A 22,178-nucleotide genomic window follows, 5' to 3' on the forward strand; every position below is an offset into this window, starting at 1 on the left:
GTGTCACTTGCTGCTAAATGTTTAGGGACATGTTTTGCGTTTTGTCATTCAGTCCTGCTTAAGTTTTTTTTTTATGTTTACTTAGCGATTTTTTTGCTTGTTAAATAAAACATTTCGCGTTGACTTATATCTGCACTTAGGCCTAAGTAGTGAACTGTTAAGTGGTGAGTTGTACAGTAGAATTTGCCTATAACGGCTTCGTTTATAACGTCACATTTCGCTCGGTCCCGGCAGAATTCCTATATTTTACGTACATTGTAGTTCGGCTACAACAGCATCGCCTATAACGTCAATTCGCATGTAACAGCACCCTTTATTGGTCCCCAGACGTAATTTGTTCGTTTATAACGTCACTTTAAGCCATCACCTTCACCACGAACGGTCAGTCTCTTAATCCAGTTATCGCTGCTGCTTACAAAATGTCTTCCCTTTATTTTGCTACGTCGTTCGCAGCAGGGACTTTAATTAACTGAATTAACTTTTTTCCCGCGTGAAAAACTATCACGTGTAAAAAGCAGCTCCACAGCAAAGCAGCAGTTGCACGTGCAGTACTGTATAAACTAGCAGCCGCAGTGTTACACAAAACGGTTTTCGAAAGAGATCTCGTTATGTACTACTGTATATAACGAGCCGTATTGCGCAAATTTCCTGTACCTTTCGCTGTAGGTTTTTTTTTTAAACAATTTCTTTGTTTACTGTATTTTCTGCGTGACTTTTGTCAGTTTGGTGGTACACAGTAAACCTGACTGGATTATACACCTCTTTCTTTAATTAAAAGACAGTTTTGGAATAGTTTGCGGTAGTTCGTCTATAACGTCAATTCGGCTATAACATCAGTTTTTGCAATCCCCTACAGGTGCCGTTATAGGCGAATTCTACTGTATGATTAAATATTGCAACAAACGCTGCAATATAACACGAAGAACAGTTTAGAAAACGAAATATAGGAAAATGAACTTCAAAAGAGGAAAGACTTCATAATATGAAGTTTATAGACCTGTTGACTGGCTTTCTTGTAATTATGACGAAAATGATTTGAAAACAAAAACTCAGATGTAAGATTAATTGGTTCATCATCACCACTTTACAATTTGGTTTTGGATGTGATTTGATAATGAATGCTGGATCAAACATTACAGTTTTAAAAATGATCTTTATTGTGTCTCACAAATAGGCCTACTGATTTTCGAAGTTGTAGGAAAAGATAAAAACTGGTACTTATTGTACTTCCAGGGCCGTTAAGATTATGATTTAGGCCTGCTTCCTCAAAGAAAAAATAAGGGTCGAAATATTACTCGTCGTTTTGTCGTTTCTGAAGCCGCTGGAAAAGTGTCAAGTAAAAAATTGATCTCGAACCAGTTCGAAAAGTACCTCCTGTTAACCCAACAGCGTATTGTAGCCACCATAGCAAAAATAATCGACCAACTTTCATATTGCAAAGCGAAACGAATCGCCTAAAATTCTTTAAAACTGCACTTAACTACGTGAGGTACTTGAAAATGGCCATTTTGTATTTTCATTTGGTTTTGAATCTTTATCCTCGGACTGACAAAGCCTTGATAGGTTATTCAATTATATTATTATTCCTGGTAGTTTCGCATACTTGCAGAGGATCTTAACGCAGGGCCGGTTACCGAGATTGGCAGAGTGAAGTGTTGTTGTCGGGGAATTATTCCATTCACTAGGTGCCGCTGAATGGAGAGCAGTCCTGAAATGCATTGCTCAAGCGCACACCCCGAGAGTCGAACCAGCGCCGCGTGGTCTTGAGCCCGCGCGTAACCACGGAGCTAACTGTAAATTAGACAGCAAGAACTTTAAGAAAAGTAACAAATTGAATAAGATTCTGATTTCTAGAGTAGGCTAATGTTATATAAGTCCAGGAATGATTACGAAGATGGAAAAAATTTTGTGGCCTTTGCGTGTACACAATCTTTAAACAAAACGTTTTTTTTTTTGAAGAAAAACTTTCCTTTGGGCATGAAAATGAAGAAAACAACGCCTATCTATTATGAGAATCTATCTTATTGAAAAGTGGGAAGTTACGTTTGGTGTCATGATCAAAAAGTCCCTTTCTCATGAAACTTTCAGTTGCAAATGATATCCAAATACTTTGCATTGAAAAAACTTCCACGTGCTAAAAATCAACTGTTCTTGGAATTTTTCCTATAATCCGTTCAAACGCGCATGCTTGCTTGGCAACATAATGTCACGATTGGCAAAAAGCAAAATTTTCAAAAGTTTGTGATACAACTTTCTAATTATGAATTTATAAATTTTTAAATCACAATTTTCATACAAGTTCAAGCTCACTTACGGGTAAATGTACGCTTTTTAAGGTCATTTTCAGACAATTTCCATTCAATGCAGCAAATGCTTTCCGCTTAGTTGAAAAACACAAAAAAATCAGATGAGTTGTGTATTAAAATGCTCTATTAAAAATGATAAAAATTCATTAAAGATCAAAAAATTACATGAAAATGGAATGAACAATATTCACAAGCCAGTACATATAGTTCGGATATGAACATATTCTCAGTTTGTTTCATTATGACGTCGTCGCATGAAAACGTTGTCAAGAACATTTCCTTTTTTAAGAAAGCGACCTAACGGTTGCGTCATAATAAAACAAACAAAAAATGCTTCTGAGTTCTAAAAAAAAAGTTTTACGGTGCAGATAAATACAAAGCAATAAAATCTCGAATGAGTCAAGCAAAGTCGTGGATTAAAATGCAAGAGTTCTACATGACGAAGAAAACATTCAAGCATATCGCGCTTTCTCATTGGCCAAGGCCAGACGACGAATGTTACCAATGCAACCAGCGGCCGATTCTTGAAGGGCGTTATCTGATGATCCGACCATGTTCAGCAACATCTAGGAAAGGAAAGTGTTTATTTAATTACTGATTTTACTCGTTTGATTTGCACCCTACAATAAATGAATTCTAGTGAAACTAGTGATCTGCAATTTTTAGCACACCGGAAAGTCATTACAGAAGTTTAGACACATCAGGATCATTTTACTACTTATTTTATTAAACAATTTTTCGTAGAAGTTTATTGATATGGATTTGGAGTGCTTGTGATCACGTCAAAGGTGGGTCAACGTAGGCTAAGCGTCACATCAAAATATTCCTTTTGCAGGCTGCATGAAGAAACTGCCAAACGATCCCATTGGCATCAAGATGATAAATTATTGACAGAATAAAAGTTTAGAAAGTCGGGTTTAAAACACGAGATAGAGTGTTTGTAATGAAAAATATATTGAGACACCTTTCCCTAAAATCGAATGGTCACGCACAAAAAGCCACATGAAGTTTGGGCGCCGAGGTTTGGTGAATGGTCAGCTCTAATATATAAAGATCAATAAATCTTAACCCTAGATGGCCCCAGATATTGTTTTCGCATTGAAAATGCACCAAAACCTATCGCGATCAGTGGCGTAGCGTGACCATATTTTTGGGTGTTCACTTTTTCAGTAAACTTTAAGCATATGGTCCATTTGTAAAAAAAAAATCAACCATGAAACTGACACGGTTGAATTGCAGCCAGGGCTTTTTTAAATACAAGTGGATTAAGGTTATGTGAAAAAAGTGATCACCCAAAAAATAGTTACGCTACGTCACTGATCGCAATGATTTCATTAGACACGGATGGTGGCTTGCCACACTGCGATGTGCATGCCTCGGATGGCGCTGAGTGACACTACCTGAGAACATTTATTTTATCTGTGAAATTTTTAGTGCTAATGCTTGCAATTTAATTACGGTAATTTTTTGATCATTTTTATCACATCGATCTTTCAAACGGTATCACCTGAATCAGCCAACCTAAGAAAACTATTTATATGATGCTGTAGCAACGGTTACTTAACAGGAATTGAGAAATTGTATGCAACCACATTTTGCAAAGATTTGCATCACAAATTGCAAATCCAGGTCGGGTCATACCGAGTTGAAAAACGGTACCTATAGCGTTCTTGAGTACAGCAGTGGTAAAAAGTGAAGAGTTCTATACTAGTGGATATAGCAACAATACTGATACAAAATATAAACTGGCCGTGGTTAGTAATCTTAGATGTTAAAAAGCGATAAAAATAGGCAGAAAAATACAAATTTGATTCTACTTTTTAGTTGTGATGCATGCACTTGTTGGCTTAAAAGTAAAGTATGCTAATAGTTTGTATCGTGGCAATCTATGATAAATGGTAGATATCTAGATAAAAATGAATTTTGAACACTGACATTTCACTATCGGTTGACCTTTAGTTACCTTGACAACACCATTTTCATGCATTGTGATGCAGTTGTCTGGATCACGAGACAAGTGGTAGAGCGCCTGTGCAGTTGACCTATGAACTTTGGCATCTGCTGACCGCAAGTAACCCACAAGTGGTGCCACAGCGTTTTCCCGCCCAAAAGATACCCGATTGTTACCCCAAGTGCAGCATCGGGCAATTGCCTCAGCCAAGTGTCGTCTTAATTTGTCGTTGGTCTACAAAAAACAAACCAGTGTTAAAATAAAATAATGTATGCTAAAAATTCAAGGGGTTCAAAAAATATTAAAGCTCTGGCGTTAATTGGTATATGGAGATAAAAGAAGACACTATAGCTTTGTAATTAAACATAGGTGGGCAAAGTTACTTTCAAAAGTAACTGAGTTACAGTTACAGTTACTTGGCCAAAATAGTAACTGAGTTACCGTTACCGATTTTAAAAAGTAACTAGTTACCATACTAGTTACAGTTACTAGTTACTTTCAGTTACACACAAATCTGAACATAAAATTCTGTACCTGGCCAGCTCTGCATGCAAGTCCAGTTTAACCGCAATGTTTGATATATAGTGTTAGAGCCATCCATGCTAACATAACAGCACAAGTACAAAACCAACAATGTTTTATTTAAAAAAAATACTCAGTGGCTTATATGTTTATTTTCTTTGAGAAATACAAGCATTTCAAAGTGCTCGTCACTCAGGCCTGCCCTTTTGGACTTTGAAATGTCCTTCCTTGCCCAATCGTCGTCGTCGTGTGAGCCTCTGGGGCCGAGAGTCTATCCTTTTACCGCCCCAGATTCACGATGTTCCCGGACTACACTGGAAGGCTACTAGAGAGCAGCCAGTCTTTGGTTTCATCATTCATGACACGCAGACCTTCCACTTCGTTAGGTGGCTTGAAGATGTTGCAGTCATTGATGATGTCCGCCCGGATAGTTCAATTATTTAGCGCGTCACTTCTGGAACGAAGAAGCTTCAAGATCAAGCGGCACTGGTTCGACTCTCAGGGCATGCGCTTAAGCAACGCACTTTAAGGACTGCTCTCTATTTAGCGGCATCTAATAGATGGAATAATTTCCCGGCAACAAGACTTCAACAATCGGAAACTTCACTCTGTCAATCTCGGTGACCGGGCCTGCGTCAGTGATTTAAAGCCTTTAGTCTACAAGTATGCGAAACTGCGAAGATTAAGTTCTGCAAGAAGCTTTCCCAGTCCGAGGATAAAGATTTAATCAATCAATCAATCAATGATGTGGTCTGCGGTCTGTTCCTCGGCACCACATTCACAGGAGGAGGAAGAGGCCATTTCCCATTGGTGCATGGTTGAGCGGAAAAGCCCGACGCCCGTACGGAAACGGTTGAGGCGCACCCATGCCTGTCTTGGTAGTGTCAGGTCGATGGAGCGTGTGTCGGCGTCGGAGATGAACGAATAAAGTCTGGTGATGAACAAGTGCTGCAATGAAAACAATATTTCCACTGCAGCATTTGACGGAATGGGAGTGTTATGTTTTTAAAACAGTTTTTTTATCGGTCCAATTGTGAATCTGGATCCGCTTAACTTGTCCTCAGGGTCCGCTTCCAAATACTCCTGTAACAGATTCAACGCGCATTGCTTTCTTTTCTAGGTTTTTGCGTAAAGTGGTGCAAAAAGTCCTCCCTAGCTCTACCTACCACCATCCACTTCAGTGTCGCTGCTACTCCCCTCTTCAGCAGAGCAGTTTGCTTCTTAAATTGCTTGAGGCATGTTCTGTTTTATTTTGGTCTTCAATTCAGCAGTGTCGCTCAATGATCAGGCATTAAACACAGATAAGTCTAAATTGTGGGTGGAATGCAGTCGCTGTCCTCGAACCAATGACCAAATCTGGTTTGTATTGCTTCCACAAGAACGTCCACCAACGGCAAGCAAACAGCAATGCTGTTGCTGGTTTTAATGTCAGACAATCTTTTTAGAGGCATTGCAAGCGTTACACTAAATGCAATAAATTTCAACTTCTTGAAGGTAACTAACTAACTGACCATAAGCGTGTTTCTTGATGCTTATAGTCAGTTAGTTACCTTCAAGAAGTTGAAATTTAGTGCATTTTTATAAATATTTTCAGGTCCCTGATGAGGGCATAAGTTAAACCGAAAACATTTGACTGTTAAACTCATTTGTAAATATGTAAAATATATTATTATAATGCTCAACCCTGTTGTATTGTTGTGTCTTGCCTGTCTTTGGTACATATTGATTAATCGCCAAAAACAATTAATTTAGCCAAATCAGTTATCAAAAATCGCCAAAAAAGAGCCAAGTCATAAATATGAAGCTAAACGTCTTAAAAAATCGCCAGATTTCTGGACTTTGGCAATAAATTCGCCAATATGGCAACCCTTCTCCACCAGACCACAAAACAAAAGTAGAACCGCGCATGCGCAGTGCTGCGCCGATAGCCTATACATCTGCGAGAAAAATGCATTATTGCGCAAAACGCAGCAAACATGCATTAAGCAAGACACAAACACGTGCAGAGAAATAAACGGCAATTAAAGACTAAAATTTCAATACAAAAGTAACTTGTAACTGTAACTGTTGAAAAAGTGCTAAAATAGGAACTAGTTACCGCGTTTCGTTACTTTTGGAAAATAGTAACGAAGTTACCGTTACAGTTACTCAAAAAGTAACTAGTTACAGTAACTAGTTACTTTTGTAACTAGTTACTGCCCACCTCTGTAATTAAAGGGAAATCAGGTTTAGTCTAAGGATTTGCATGTGTAATAATTAATTCTGGATAAACCTTGAGTAAAATGTAGTAGAGAAAATGGCCACGTAAAACTAACTGCAGCTGAAAAACACTGGGAGTTGTAGTTCACGCTGCCTAAGCAAGATCACTGCTTTAATTGTTCGCGAATATAAGAAAAGAGACGGGCAAGTTCTCAATTAGTATTATCAGAACACCGCCGCGATTATTTATCAGTCTTATTTTAAAGGCTTTCAAAGTGCAAAGTAAATTGGGGAAGCTGAATTACTTTTCTAAAGATTTAAACAAGAAACTCTGAGTTCTTTCACCTGGTAAATAAAGATTTTTTTCTTACCGTGGATGCAAGCTTAGCCAACATGGGAACTACTCCGTGATCAGTGATGACAGCCAAGTTCTCTTCATCCTTAGCAATATTTGCTATGGCAGCGCACACACTGGCCAAGACTTCAAGATCACTGGATTTAAGGAGAGATACAATCAACTCCAGGCCTCCCACAAAAGAACGGACCATTTCTCCTGCATCCCGGGCGTTCTCAATGCAAGGACATACTGCCCAAGCGGCGGAAGCTTGGACTTCAGGGTTTTGGTTCTTGAGTAAAGACCAGAGAAGACGCACTCCGTCCAGTTTGTCAATGATGCTGGAAAGTGATGTAAGAAAAGATAAATAAAATAAACAATTTCATAACTACCTATAGTAAGCATCTTCGAACTAAATTGCTTACATCCTGGCGCAGATAGAAAGTAAACATAGTGCTCAATATTTTCATTTAGATTAGAAAAGTTTTTCTATTGTAAAATTAGTTTTCTTTTGGCTAAAAAAATATTTTCATAACATTAGAATACTTTTAACTTCAACAGGGGTCTATTTCTGGAACAAGGTTGCACCAAGAAAATACCCAAAACATTCTAACAAACATTACAACACTTGTCCACAAAGTATAGCAGTAGGGAGTAAAAAATCGAAAAAAATACCTCATGTTTTCGGGCTCTGTGGCACAAGCCCCAACCGCCCTGGTGACATTGACCAGCAAGGGTTGATTGGTGCCAGTCAGTAAGTGGACCAGAGATGGAATTCCTCCGGCCTTGCGGATGACAAGCCGATTATCAGGTTCTTGGGCGCATTCACCAAGAGCCCCCACAACATTGACCAGAACTTCTTCGGGTTGATCGTTGAGCAGATTCACAAGTTGCTCTATGCATTTTAACTCTTGGAACCTAGAAAAAACGCAAGCTGTAAGAATGAGAAAACTTAACTTTTTTACGTACTATACTGTAAGAATAATGTTGTTTTGACGTTGGGCCACTCGACTTCAACTTAACAAACTTTTAGTTTTTAGGCAAGCTGATATATTTTGGATTGCAGTTGACAGGGTACACTTCGTTTCTGGTCATATGATTGGCAAATATAAGACAGAGTTCCTCGACCTTTGAACAGGCGAAAAAGGTTCAGGTGCTGTCAAAAATAAGTAAACTAAGAAAAGCCAGACATGCTTCAATAAGAGCACACCCAGCGGCCACAAGATCAAAGCGTCATGCCATGAGACAGCTGATTCATGTTGAAAAGAACTTGTATAGTTTGTAACGCTATAAGTGCTCACTGCTCAAGTGCTCATGTGCAGCAGCTAACGAGATATCTTGTTCATGCAATGTTACCACAGTCAGGCGCTGCATTATGTTTACTATTATTTCCAGTTGAGTGCTTTCTATCAATTTTTTTGCACGTAGCCATGATATTTAAGCATTAAGACTGTAAATATAAATAAAAGTTATCAAAAAGATTGGATTCTAATGAATTCAATAATTTCAAACAAAAATTATTATTAGACTTGAGCTGGTAGCAACGGTATTTGAAGTATCACTGGTTGGATGGACCAACAACGGATCTTTTAAGCGGCCGATTAAGCTAATCGTCTGACGAGATAGTTGAAAATCATTTTGCGTAAAGTTCATCTGTGGATCAGTAATCGGCGATTTAAATCAGCGGATTACGTTTGACGCATAAGAAATGAACAGTCCGAGAAATAAGTTGCTTAATCAGCAGATTTGATTAATTGGTGAATACTCCACTGTTGGCGCATCTAACTCTAAAATGCATCCTACATGTTGCGTAGTGCGATTGTGTCAAAAATTGTTTACTTCATCTTAAAGTCTTTGCACCTGCTGTACATCAGTTCTCTTCGCATCCATTTGGCAGTGAGCTCAAACTTTGGACTGTGTGAATGAACCAATTCTGACCAATCATGGCTTGAAACAGTGTGCCGCTAAAACTAATTAACACATAAATGGTAACCTAGCAAATTCTGATAGAATTGAGTACCTAGCTACGTTCTGCGCACTGATGGCGCATTTCCAAATGGCTCCGGTGGCTGCTGCCAGCAGTTCTTTGTTGTCAGACTGGGGGAGGAGAGAAACCAAGGGATCCAGTCCTCCGTACTGACGGACGAGATCTCGAGTGATTTGGTCTTCAGCACACTGTGGTTGACGCAAAAACAACGGAAATAAAAAATCTGACGACGTTGAATCAATGAAGAAAGGTTGGCTGACTGTATTGTTATAGAAGCTTTCAAGCTTCGATTTGAAACTTGTTGAACCATTATTGAAAGTTTGCACTATAGTTGCAAAATAACCATCAAACACTTGAAGAATTTAGAATCTTCTTTGAACGTATAACTAGAACTGCCTAAACACTCCTTCAAATTGCAGAAGATATAAACTGCAATGAAAATAAATCACAGTAAATCGCCTCACAGCTTGAACAACAACTTTGAACCACGATATGCAGTATAGATTCTGCCTGGCATGTTGTTGAAATTTAACACAAAACAAACAGTAATTGCCAATCATAGCACAATTTAACATCTCAAAACAATAAAAATGTTTGAATAAACGATCTTACCTTAAAAATAGCAGCAGCACAATGCATTTGCAGTTCGCTATTGCTGCTATTAAGATTAGCCACTAGATCTTCCACCATTCCTTCTGTTCGAATGGCAAGGCGGTAGCTGGCCTGGGGGCAAGAAAAAGAATTATAATAATGAAATATTGTTCAAAAGAAACTGCAATAAACAGTACTCAGTTCCACCTCTATACGACTGCGCTGACACTGTCTGCTTTGGGAAACACTGAGAGCAACGCATGTGTGATGAATACAGCGTTATATAAAAACACGCATTTCATTATTCTGCAGACTTCCACAATGTTGATGGAATACCCTACAATTATGAAGAACGACCATCAGATTAGTCATCTAGTGAGAGTTTCATTTAATTTCCGGGGCATTTTGATCACTTGCTTGTGTTCTCTTGAATGAAAAGCAACAACGTGTTTTGAAGTGATATCTGATTATTTTATGTCATTAACTGGTGCGAAACACAGAAGGTGCCGGCTATAACAGAGATAAACCAACACATCCAATATTAATAAATTATAGCAAAACGTGAAAGTTTAAAGCCTGCATGAACAAAGTTTTGGGTAGTAAGGTGCAAGTCTGTAGCTATTACGGTCACAAAATCTATCCTAAAGCAGTTTCTATCACAATCATTTTATCCATTGAAAGTACTTTAGCTGCAAAAGTGGAGACATGGATGTGGATGTTATCTAGAGAAAATTGATTTCCTCAATTCGAAGCAAAGCGGTCTTTAGCCTTCTCGCAAGGTCACATATAACTATATACATGATATAGCATCACACTTCCCTCCTCCATTTACTGACAGAGATGAACATTCGTGATGAGTGAAAAATTTAAGAAATTATGACAAACACATGTGCGTAACTTGTTCGACTTAGTCGTCAGGGATTTATCAAAAAACATTTATTTAGCAGAAAAGTGCAAACTTCTCACCTCTGACGCACATTCCTGTAAAGTTCCAACAACTGGAATGAGCATTCCTTCGTGTGAGGATTTGAGGAGTTTCGCCAACATGGGAATTGCTCCTGCTTTCCGGATGGCGTGCTTGTTCTTGGTGGACTTGCTGCAGCTCCACAGAGCAAGAGCCCCTGATCTCGCGACATCAACATCCTTCTCTGCATCCTTGGAGTTTCTAGGGCGTTCAAGCAGGGCCACCTAAAACCGAATTCCATAGTAAATATTCTTAAAATGTTGTACTTCAGTATAGTTCAATACAGTGTAGATGGACAAATTAAATTAGCCGGCAAAGTGTCCAAGACATGGTGACCTACACGAGTCTCTTACAAGTCAGCATTTGTGAACTGAAAAAATGACAGTTGAGCAAGTGATAACGGAGCTAGCAACATTTCAGCAAGTGGCTGTAGTTGGAAAATGATGAAACTGAGAAAGGAATAACTAAGCAAGCCGAAGCTTGGCATGTCACAAGTCAGCGAATTCAGTTTAGCAAGCAATGACCAAGTAAGTACGATGCTAGGTGGAAATCTCCTCTGCTGGTTGGACAGGAGCTGAAATATACTTGCTGAGTTGTCGCATGACCTGTGTATATCGGTCGCTATGGTTCCAGCCAATTTTGTTTGAGTCTTTTTTTTACTCATTTAGCGGAAGCATAACCGTTGGATGATTTTTAACATGAAACTTCAAGCAGCTACAACTTACCAGTTTTTTAATCCCACCATGTTGTCGGACGGTTCGTCTTGCTCGTCGGAACTTCGCCACGTTTGCGATTGTTTCGGCGGCCAAGCACTTGAGGTCTTTGTTAGGCGATTGAAGAATGCGCACCATCGTCTGCAGGCCACCCAGGTCCGCAATCGCTCGCCGAATTTGAACGTTTCGGCTGATTTCTTTTAGAATTTTCAGAGATCCGATCTGAAGATATTTACGTTGTTTTAAAAATGCTTTTTCGAAAAAAAAAACGTTCGATCCAAGTTGAAAAAAATCGTTAACAACATGCACAACCGAAGCCACGAAAGACTTGATGGTAATGTTAATTCAGTTAATGACTGAGGCTGTTTATGTAATTACTATTAAGTCAACACTACTTGATTAACAATACCAGTAATATCCAAATGAACAAAATAAACTGATACAAACCTTGCACTTATTCTCATCAGTATCCAGGAGATTGATGAGGACTTCCAATCCGCCAACGTCTCTGATCGCTAACTGGCAGGTCTCTTGAGCCAGATTAAAATCCCTCATAGAACAAAGAGCAATGATGGTGGCTGTTTGATTGCCTCCTTTCAAATACTTCACCAGCTTCTGTATCTGCCAATACTCAGATGGAAGATCAGATCCAGCATCCTGTCTTCGATCTTGAATCTCTTCTTCTTCATCTGAATCATCGGAGCTTTCGCTCATGTCATCTTCATCTGCAGCTGGTTTTTTGCTGCATAAACATTAATCAAGAAACGACATAAAAAATGAAGAAAAAAGACATAAGTTGGCAATTCCTTAAATATTTCGCTTTTGCAATCAACAAAAAGTTAGTTAAACATCTAACTCTATCAGAAAATACAACTTTTGTTACTTGAAGAGACGCTATATTGTGTATTCCTCCTTCAAAGATCTCTAAAACCAAGCTGCCACATGGCAAAACATATATTTTAGAAAAAAATTGAAAAACCAGAGCAGCTGTCGTTTCTAACTAACTGGTGCACAAATATGGATAAATGAAAAAAAGAACTAGACAGTCTTCAGGCTGATTTCAGACCTCAAATTTATTTATAATCTGAAATATCTGCTTTAAAAAATCCAAATTCTTTACGGGACTAGAGTTAGCCTAATGGTGACTTTTCTAAATAAATAAGTAGAAGACTAATTCCCCTTAGAATAGACTTTATTGAAATATTTCTACAAAAATATGCTAAAATGTATAGTTGAAAAAACTGATGCCACGTCTACGTAAATAAAACTAGCCTTTCCGATTTACTTTGTACCTACCTAAGCCTTGAGCCTCGTAAACCATTCTTAGTTGGGTCATTACTCACAGGGTTTGCGAGAATCTCAGCAAAAATCTCTTCTGAAATGACCATACTGTTCACCACTTGATCCTTTCTATCTCAAACTCGACTAACTTCTCATTACAAAAACCACAAGCAGCTGATAAACACAAAAACATCGACTTGTTGATTTTTTTCTCTTGAACTGAGTTCTTCCAAATAAATAATCCAATGCTCAACTGAAACTGTGACGTAATAATACACAGGTATGACGTTTTATTCATAATAATGAAAAATAAAGGGCTGGGTTATTTCAGAATTACTCAATACCCAGCCAGCAAAAGCCGTTCTTTTCACATTGATTTAACGTTTTTCAGATTTTGAACCAATGAATAAGAGACCAATTTCTCTCCCAAGTCAGTGTTGTAATTTACTAACTGCTACTAAAATTTGATTTTTAATGTAACCAGTATCGCCAAGACCGATGACAACGACATTACTTGAATTTGTACGCATCATATCAGCAACATAACAGCTATTACTTTTTAGAGATGTAACACAGGACGTCATATGTTACATATCTTACTAGAAATAAGAAGGTCTTCTTCCCATAGGAGCAGCAACAGAAACTCTCTTCTTCTCCTTTTGTTTCTTCTCAGTCTTCTCACTGTCCTCCAAGTTCCTCCACTTAAGCGACGGCTGCATTCTCTTTGTTTCTCTGCTGGCTTTTCCTGAGAAGAAGTTTTAAAATTACGTCATGAAATGGTGACGCATAGAATGATGTCACACGTGTCTTGTTTATTTTTTTGTCGTACCCAGACTTATGTCCGGTTTTTAAAGATTTAGATCAAGAGGAAGGCAAGGAAGCAAATCTTCGTGTCCACCCTTCGTGTCCACCCTCAGGCACGTCTTTAAGGGTCCTGCTAAATACACAGTCGCATGCTCTTAAGTAGTATCAATCCGGTACCCTTTCAAACGTCGTACCAGCGCTTCTACCACTCAGCCATGCAGCCGACATGCATCTTGTTAAAGTACTGTACTTGAAAAATATTTCACCAACAAAAATACCGTGTCTTGTGACAAGATCTATCAAAGTGAAGGAAAGTGTTTCAAAATTGAAGATTTTGTGCGTTTTTTAGCTGATGCATTCTGTACGGAAATATACTTTTGCTTTTTACTTTTTCCTTTAACCTTTTGCGAGTCATCAAAAAGCTGCACCTTTCTTTCCTGGTTCTTTGAGAGATTTTTGCTGCTTTTCGGTTTGAGCTCCTTCCTCTTTCTCCTGCTCCTGAGTCATCTCAGAGATCACCATGGCTTCTTTTTCGAATTCCTTTGATTGATCCTCGCGCATTGAAAATTCCTGATTTCATTAACAAAACAAAAAGGTTTTAAACAAGTTTGTCAACATCAAAAGTCACACTTTACATTACTCCAGCGTAAGATTAAGGATCAGCATCATCATTTTCAGCCTGTAATAGCCCACTGCTGAGGGAAGGCTGCCCCTTTTCTTGCCGATCGTGTGTTTTTATGTACAAGTTTGTTGTTTGAATGTGAAGCAACAAACTGATTAAGAAGAAGCGTAATAAAGGTCTTTAATGATTTTAAGCTGAAACCCTCCAATAAAAAGAGAAAGTCTTCCTCTTGCTTTAGATCAACCACCATCAGATTAAAATCAACCAACCAATATCAAGATCAACCATCATCAGATCAAATCAACCATCAAAATCATAACTGTCCTTACCTTCTTGGAAATGTTTTCGGAAAATTTAGCCGATTTATCTCTAAAGAGTGACACAAGATCTTTGTACACGTCACTCTTCTTCTCAAAGTCCACTTCTTGGGTGCCTTCTTTGAAACCCTGAAAGACATTTTTTCGGTTGTGTCAGAAAAATTTGCCTTTTGTCTGACGTCACAGTAACATCAGATAGGCGCAAGCATGAGGTGAGAAATAAGGATTCACTGCTTTTGAACTTAAAGCACTATTTACGCTAGTGTAGTATGTGAGGAAGACTTGATTACAACAATTTAAAGCAAGTAAGTTTTCAACACTTCCAATGAAGACAGTTTCAGTGAAACCGACTGTACATTTGGCTAGATATTGCTGAATAACACAGTGTTTTAAAACTAAAATTTTTTAGCATATCATAAATTCTGTATAAAAAATATTCTTTAGTTGAAAAGATTTATGATGCAAATAGTAGAAGAGTAGCGGTGGTTAGATAAACGCTCTGAAATTTCCAAATTAAAAAATCGTTATGTAAGTATAATTGTTCCTTACCCCGTTCACAAAGCAACCGTAGGTGCTGGCGGTGACGCAAAACGATTCTCCATCTTGGGGCTTCACCACAATGTAACAGATGTCTCCGTGCACCTGTCGCCATGGCAACGCGCGGCAAGCGTTCGAAAACACGTGCTCTGAAATGAAGACGTCATCACAGCTGGTTTTTACCTTCCACTACAAGAAGCGTGGCATGTATAGACGACTTGACACTTTCAACACTCGAAGGAACAAAAAAAACAAAAGGAACAAAAGGAACAAAAAAACAAACAAGCATAAAACAACTTTTGTTACTTGAAGAGACGCTATATTGTGTATTCCTCCTTCAAAGATCTCTAAAACCAAGCTGCCACATGGCAAAACATATATTTTGGAAAAAAATTGAAAAACGAGAGCAGCTGTCATTTCTAACTAACTGGTGCACAAATATGGATAAATGAAAAAAAGAACTAGGCAGTCTTCAGGCTGATTTCAGACCTCAAATTTATTTATAATCTGAAATATCTGCTTTAAAAAAGCCAAATTCTTTAAAAAAGCCATAATATAAACAGGAATTTCCTGTTTATATTTATAATAACCATTGTATTTTATTCAGATGTAGTAAAAATTGTATATATGTTATTCCTGAAGAGAACATCGTGTGATGTCGAAAACGTTCGATATTTAATTGTTGCGTAGTTTTGTGTTTTTTGTAAATATAATAATCTTTAATATGTTAAACTTGATAACGTTGCTCGGCTTCGTATGCCTATGGTTCAGACCAGTGAAATCACAGAAAGATTTCAGACACTAGCTTGTCCCTTCTGAAGTTTACAATTTAAACACTTTACACCAAAAAGGAGTAACAAATCTTAAAAACCCTTCCCAATTAATGTTAAAACAAACTTATAAACCATTTTAACAACTTCGAATACTCATTTGCTGCAAAATGCGATCTTAAACTTGACAGCAGCAAAGCGTTTTGCAGAAGTAGAAAATCAAGCTTCGTTAGCTCTGTGGTTACACGCCCGACTCAAGATCAAGCGGCGTTGGTTCAACTCTCTGGGTGTGCGCTTGAGCAACGCATTTCAGGACTGCTCTCTATTGAGCGGCACCTACTGAATGGAATAATTCCCCGGCAACAACACTTCAACAATCGGAAAACTTCACTCTGCCAATCTCGGTAACCGGCCCTGCGTCAAGAGCCTCTTCAAGTATGCGATACTACCAGAAATAAGCTATCAAGGCTTTGTCAGTCCGAGGAGAAAGATTCAAAAACCAAACCAAGCTTAACTTACGAGAGGTGAAACGAATGTCTTGAAGGGGTGCGTTGGATCCGTCACCAGCAAATGATTGCAAAAGTTCTACTTCAGCATTAACTGCAGCTGGACTGAGTCGCACTTGTCTGAAAGAAAATGTTCAATGTTACAAGTTTTACAAATATGTTTATAATATTGTTATTTTGTTTATGTTATAGAATTTAGGAGCCACCAAACTTTTTTGTCTGAGGGCCGGATTGCTGCGAGATTAACAGCTGCGGGCCGGATGCAAACTACGAAAAGATATACATCTATTTAGAATCTCCATTGACTTGAATTGAACACAATAAATAACAAAGTCAGTTGTGGAATAGCAAAGTTGTAATGAAAATTGAAAGGTTTGCTGGAAAAGTTATTCCCTGCTGTGGTACACTACAGGGCATCGGGCTCTTGAAAAACATTACATCTTTTCAAATTTGGCCTAGGCTGTCCCCATTTGTGGTGGCCTAATGGTAAAAACAGAACACCAACATGTAAAAACAATATGGAAAAATCATTAGCAGGTTGAGTGTAGCTCAACAGCAACATCAGTCCTTTACAAAAAGTTTGGTAACTTTTTTCCTTAACAGTTCTAGTGCAGGTGTTATTTCCGCAGCACGTGGCGGGCCGGATGAAATCAGTTCGAGGGCCGGTTCCGGCCCGCGGGCCGTAGTTTGGTGACCTCTGTTATAGATGATCTTCATTTATATTAATCCGCTCAGGATGGTGGCAATTAGCATCAAAAGCCTAAACTTCCAAAGTAGGCCTACCGCTCATCATGTTTTTACTTGCTTCGTTAAGTTTGTCTGAAGGTTTTCACCGATTGTTCATTGTTACCAGTTCGAGTGTTGAAAGTGTGAAAACGGAAAGCAAAAACCAGCGATGTCGTTTTTAAAATAAATAAATTTTCCATTTGTGAAAATTACCAAAAAAAGTAACATCAGGTTAAAATCTGATGTCGGCACAAAAGGATTGTCCGAAAAGAAGACGTTTCGATTAAAGCGACATAGCTCAAAAAAAACTTTTTGTCGCAACCGTGGTTTACGCCCGGTGAATGAAAATTTAGATTTTAGTTGATGGGAAGCCAGTCTTTGCGTTCTCTTTCAAAAGTATCATTAAGTGTCTTGCCAAAGACACAATCGCGTGCTTTTCTGTTGAGCCTGCGCTCGTTCCGAGCGTCGTAAAGGGGTTTTCACCATTCGGCAATGCAGTCGACATGAAAAAAGAGCGTGAATCAAAACGAAACAACACATTTCGACATAACTAAACCAAAGTTTTGCGATTTCGAAATGATACGAAATCAAGGCAACTTTAATTAATTACGAAAAAAAAAAGATTTTCGACTTTTTTTTGTTTCAAACAGCCATGCCAGAACAATAACAACAGGCGTTGTTAATACTATCAGTCACTGATTCCTTGTAAAGACTTACTTTGAAATTGCTTGCATTGTGGAATTCAAAAGTTTCACATCAAATTGTTGAACGATAAGCAAAATTCGAAGCTGCTTGTTAATTTCGTCATTTTCATCGGCTTTGCTCTGAAGGAAAAAACAGATTGAGTAAATTTAAAGTGTTGCACATTGATATTTCAACAAATGACCTATGCTACTTAAGTACTTACTCATGTTTAATTGATTTTACCAAGATAATTTTCATTAAAGTTGATATGGAAAGCAAACACAACACGAAATTTAAAAATACAATTTATTGAGCAACAATTCACCCTTGACCAGCGACCTACAAAGTTAAAACTTAGGTCTTGACAAAGAATGTGAAGCGTCGTCGTAATGGCTACAAAAACAAAACAAACTATTGAGGAAAGCATTAAATATGAGCTGAAAGCAGCACTTCACCAATGAAAATTTTCAGGATGATTTGCCGTGTTTCTCTAATACGATTACGAGAAAAGGCCTATGAAAAGAAAGGTGACGGCAGACAAAACCTTTTTCCACCGACGCACCCTGCAGTGCAGTACTATGAACCGCCAAATCCGATGAAAGCAAAAACGCTTGAAAAGGTCTATGCAGACGGAGAATCTGATGAGGGACAAAAATGCTTGAAAAGGTCTATGCAGACGGAGAATCTGATGAGGGACCAAAATGCTTGAAAAGGTCTATGCAGACGGAGAATCTGATGAGGGACAAAAATGCTTGAAAAGGTCTAAGCAGACGGAGAATCTGATGAGGGACAAAAATGCTTGAAAAGGTCTATGCAGACGGAGAATCTAATGAGGGACAAAAATGCTTGAAAAGGTCTATGCAGACGGAGAATGTGATGAGGGACAAAAATGCTTGAAAAGGTCTATGCAGACGGAGAATCTGATGAGGGGCAAAAATGCTTGAAAAGGTCTATGCAGACGGAGAATCTGATGAGGGACCAAAATGCTTGAAAAGGTCTATGCAGACGGAGAATCTGATGAGGGACCAAAATGCTTGAAAAGGTCTATGCAGACGGAGAATCTGATGAGGGACAAAAATGCTTGAAAAGGTCTATGCAGACGGAGAATCTGATGAGGGACAAAAATGCTTGAAAAGGTCTATGTTAATGGAGTCCCGGTTGCCAGAATAGATGATGATTGAGTTTAATTTTATTAATATCAATTTTTGGAAAACAGATTCTCATATTAATTTTTGGTAAAAATACATCCTGATTGTTACTCTTAATTGTTACAAACGTAGGTTATTGCTTTTACAAAATCTAAAAGCCATCGTAACACAAAATAAAAACACAAAATGTTTTGGCTTGAAAGATCCCCTCAGAAGCAGCAATTTCACAACAACAAGCAACCGCAAAATACCTTTTCAACCATTCTCATGACTGTTGAGTCTTCGGTGTCTGTGGTGGCGAAACCAGGACCAAGAATCTTGATCAACGGATCTCGATTGGCTAGAAAATTGAATAAAAACTTATCATCAAGATGAAGTAATCGTCAAAAGATTCTCTTTGTATGGAATACCTAACCAAAGCTTACCGTACCCTTTCAGCTGACTGATATGTCAACACGGCAGTGCAGCTGACTGATATGTCAACATGCCAGTGCAGCTGACTAGCATTCATCATATTTGTTCTCTAACATCATTAGCACCTCCATAACATTCTAGTTCACTAATATCTTAACATTGTTAAGTGAGTAAAAATCGATTTCCCTGACAATAGTAGAGAAAGAAACTTGCAAGGTAGTCCAGCTACCCACTGTAAGAACAGGTCACCTTGTGTGTTGGTAAGCATAAAGATTTGACTGAAGATGACTGACGGGTCAATTTCAGCTGTATAGGGTCATTGGACCTAAGTCAATGGTTATACACAACAGAAAATGAACAGCTCTTTGACACAACAAAATGTTAAAATAATCTAGGTCATTGACAAGTTTGTTCAAGTTAGTACATACCTTCCAAACATAGCCTTGTTTCGTTCAAGCGTTTCTCTTTGGCTACAGAAAGCACTGATCCTGCTTGCTCAAAACTTCTTATCGAAAGAACTTTGTTGTCCAACTGGAGAAGAGGATTGCCATTTCCATCTTGCTCTTGTGAAGTCACTTTTGAACCTCTGGCACGTTTAACAAGTATATTTTAGCATGTCGTAAGTGAAGATTGAACAGAATCAAAGACTGAGACAATGTACGGTAATAGTTTACAATGCAGATCACTAGTACAGTGGTTTTCAGATGAAATATAACAGTGGAAATAAGCACATATTGCAAAATAAAAAAAAATATCATTGTCTGCACTCAAACATGTTCAAATCAACAATATATAAAAATACATATTTATGTTACAAAGCTTTCGTCGTTGTAAAAGCGGTTTCTTCAGTTTCTTGTTCAAATAGAATCAACCTTAAAATGTCTTATCTAAACACGCCAACCGCCAAAATTATTTGTACAGACACCAACGTGGTAATCTTATTCAAGTTTCAATTACAAGTTCATGCATTGCCAGATTTTTAAATTTAAACTAACTAGTTGCAAGGTGATAGATGGTTTTAGTACCCTGTTCCGCTTCTGTATGGCAGGCTCACAGGTTACTCAACAAAAATGATAATGATGTGCGTGATTCAGTAAATGTTTTAAAAAGCATTCGATTTTCAACTTCAGTGCTCGAAGAAAACTCTAAAATTTTAGAGTCTAAAATACTTCTTTATCTTCAGCCACATCATTTTAATATTATAGAAACTTCATGAAATGCATAAATTTTGCAGCACAAAGTATTGTTGTTAGTCATAATAAAAATAGTTATATTTCAATTTGTCTGACTACAAATGAACCCTTAGTACAACAATGAACGTACGAGATATCATATCCAGCAGAGAATGAACTTTCAGAAAGCGATGTTCCCCAAGAAAGAGGATCTTTGAAAAAATACTTGCTTTCTTCAGGGTGTTTCTTGCTAAAACTTTCAACAAACTAGAGAATAAAATGAACAATGGTTAGGGCTTGATAAATATAGTTATTCAAACAATACCAATATCGGAACATTACACAGTGTCTTCTTGTTATTTCACAAGTGTAGTTTTGAGTATATACAAATAATCATGTCAATTGTGCAGTTAATGCGTCGGGGTTTACAATTCTTATAGAATCATCTGCTATTGATGTAAGCAACTAGATTCCACAACCAGTGACTTCAATTCAATTACGGTAAGAAGAAAAACAAGGCAAGAATTTTAACTGATTTTGTAAGTGATAACAACATATATAATATGTTTAAAAATGATAGTAATCATGTTTTATTTTGCAGTCATTGTGACAACATACAGTAGGCTATACTGCAAATCACACATATATACAGTATGCAATAAAACAGAAGCTGGAAGCAGCAAAGGGACATGTAGTCGTAAAGTCAGCTGTTCTCAGTTATTTTGGCATGTAAATAAGTGTCATGCCAAATGCCAATACATAGCCATATGATATAGAGTGGTGTCAAAGTGACATGTTTTCGAGCATCACGCAGATGTTTTTCTCCGTCAGCTATGCAGCTGACATGTGAAGTTTAAACCTTCATTTTGTCAAGGCAAAGAAATTCACTTGTTATTGCTACATCAGAGTTCAGACTAAAAGGTCTAAGGTTCTAAGCCTATGTTATATAGAGGGTCACAACAACCGAACATCAAAGCTAAAGGTTTTTTATTATATTTTTGTTGATCACACTTTATCACTGCAGTTACATGAAACTATATTCACAGTTTTTATTTCATGTGATTTTATAATATTTGAAAATAAAATAACAAATAACAAATATTTACAAATTAAATAACAAATATTTAAAATTAAAATCATTCCAATAAACAATCAAACTTCTACACTATCTTTATGATTATCGTGTAATAATAAATTCACAAAAGCAATCAGTATCAGCAGCATTTAATCACCTGAATAATATCATTAAGAAGTTGTTCATTCATGGGAGACAGTTCAAGTTTTCCTTTTCCGCTGTCTGACACTGTGGTCCACTGGGCAGCACGAGCAAGAGACGAGCCCATGATGCAGTCACAGAAAATTTATTCAATGCTTACCCACTAAATCTTGTGTTCCTGAATATGTTTTATGTTAACAGTTTCACTGAAGAATTTTTGCTTGCACATGCTAACATTGCAGTTACTATTTATTTTAAGAGCAGAAACCACACTAAGCAGTATCCAAAAATAAAACACACAAAGTTCATAAAACTGTTACAGAATTAAAACATTTGATGAAAACCAATTTACGATTCACAAAAATAGAAAAAAAAAATGAAACAAAATTCTTTGACTTTCTTTGAACTAATGAC

General features: G+C 37.7%; 1 protein-coding gene across 1 annotated transcript; it reads right to left on the reverse strand.

Annotated features, from left to right (window-relative positions):
- Window positions 1-2,403: 2,403 nt before the first annotated feature.
- On the reverse strand, window positions 2,404-21,937 carry LOC145770950 (outer dynein arm-docking complex subunit 2-like). Its single transcript, XM_082582693.1, has 19 exons — window positions 21,781-21,937; window positions 20,700-20,815; window positions 19,805-19,962; window positions 19,214-19,302; window positions 17,848-17,954; window positions 16,418-16,524; window positions 15,141-15,277; window positions 14,604-14,720; window positions 14,081-14,222; window positions 13,449-13,593; window positions 12,015-12,309; window positions 11,580-11,789; window positions 10,857-11,078; window positions 9,912-10,022; window positions 9,333-9,487; window positions 7,988-8,230; window positions 7,350-7,653; window positions 4,270-4,491; window positions 2,404-2,872 (listed from the first exon to the last, which is right to left on the reverse strand). The coding sequence occupies exons 1-19, from the start codon at window positions 21,889-21,891 to the stop codon at window positions 2,759-2,761; spliced, it is 3,105 nt and encodes a 1,034-aa protein (XP_082438819.1). The 5' UTR covers window positions 21,892-21,937; the 3' UTR covers window positions 2,404-2,758.
- Window positions 21,938-22,178: the final 241 nt, after the last annotated feature.

The sequence above is a fragment of the Aplidium turbinatum genome, chromosome 1 (assembly GCF_918807975.1).
Source record: "Aplidium turbinatum chromosome 1, kaAplTurb1.1, whole genome shotgun sequence".
Taxonomy (NCBI): Eukaryota; Metazoa; Chordata; class Ascidiacea; order Aplousobranchia; family Polyclinidae; genus Aplidium; species Aplidium turbinatum.

Excerpts from the sequence above, each read along its gene's own strand:
- LOC145770950 (XM_082582693.1), bottom strand. The coding sequence starts at position 21,891 with ATGGGCTCGTCTCTTGCTCGTGCTGCCCAGTGGACCACAGTGTCAGAC. Across the intron at positions 17,955-19,213 it reads TCATGAGAATGGTTGAAAAG|AGCAAAGCCGATGAAAATGA; the intron begins GTATTTTGCGGT and ends TTTTTCCTTCAG. Across the intron at positions 11,790-12,014 it reads CTGATGAGAATAAGTGCAAG|ATCGGATCTCTGAAAATTCT; the intron begins GTTTGTATCAGT and ends AAATATCTTCAG.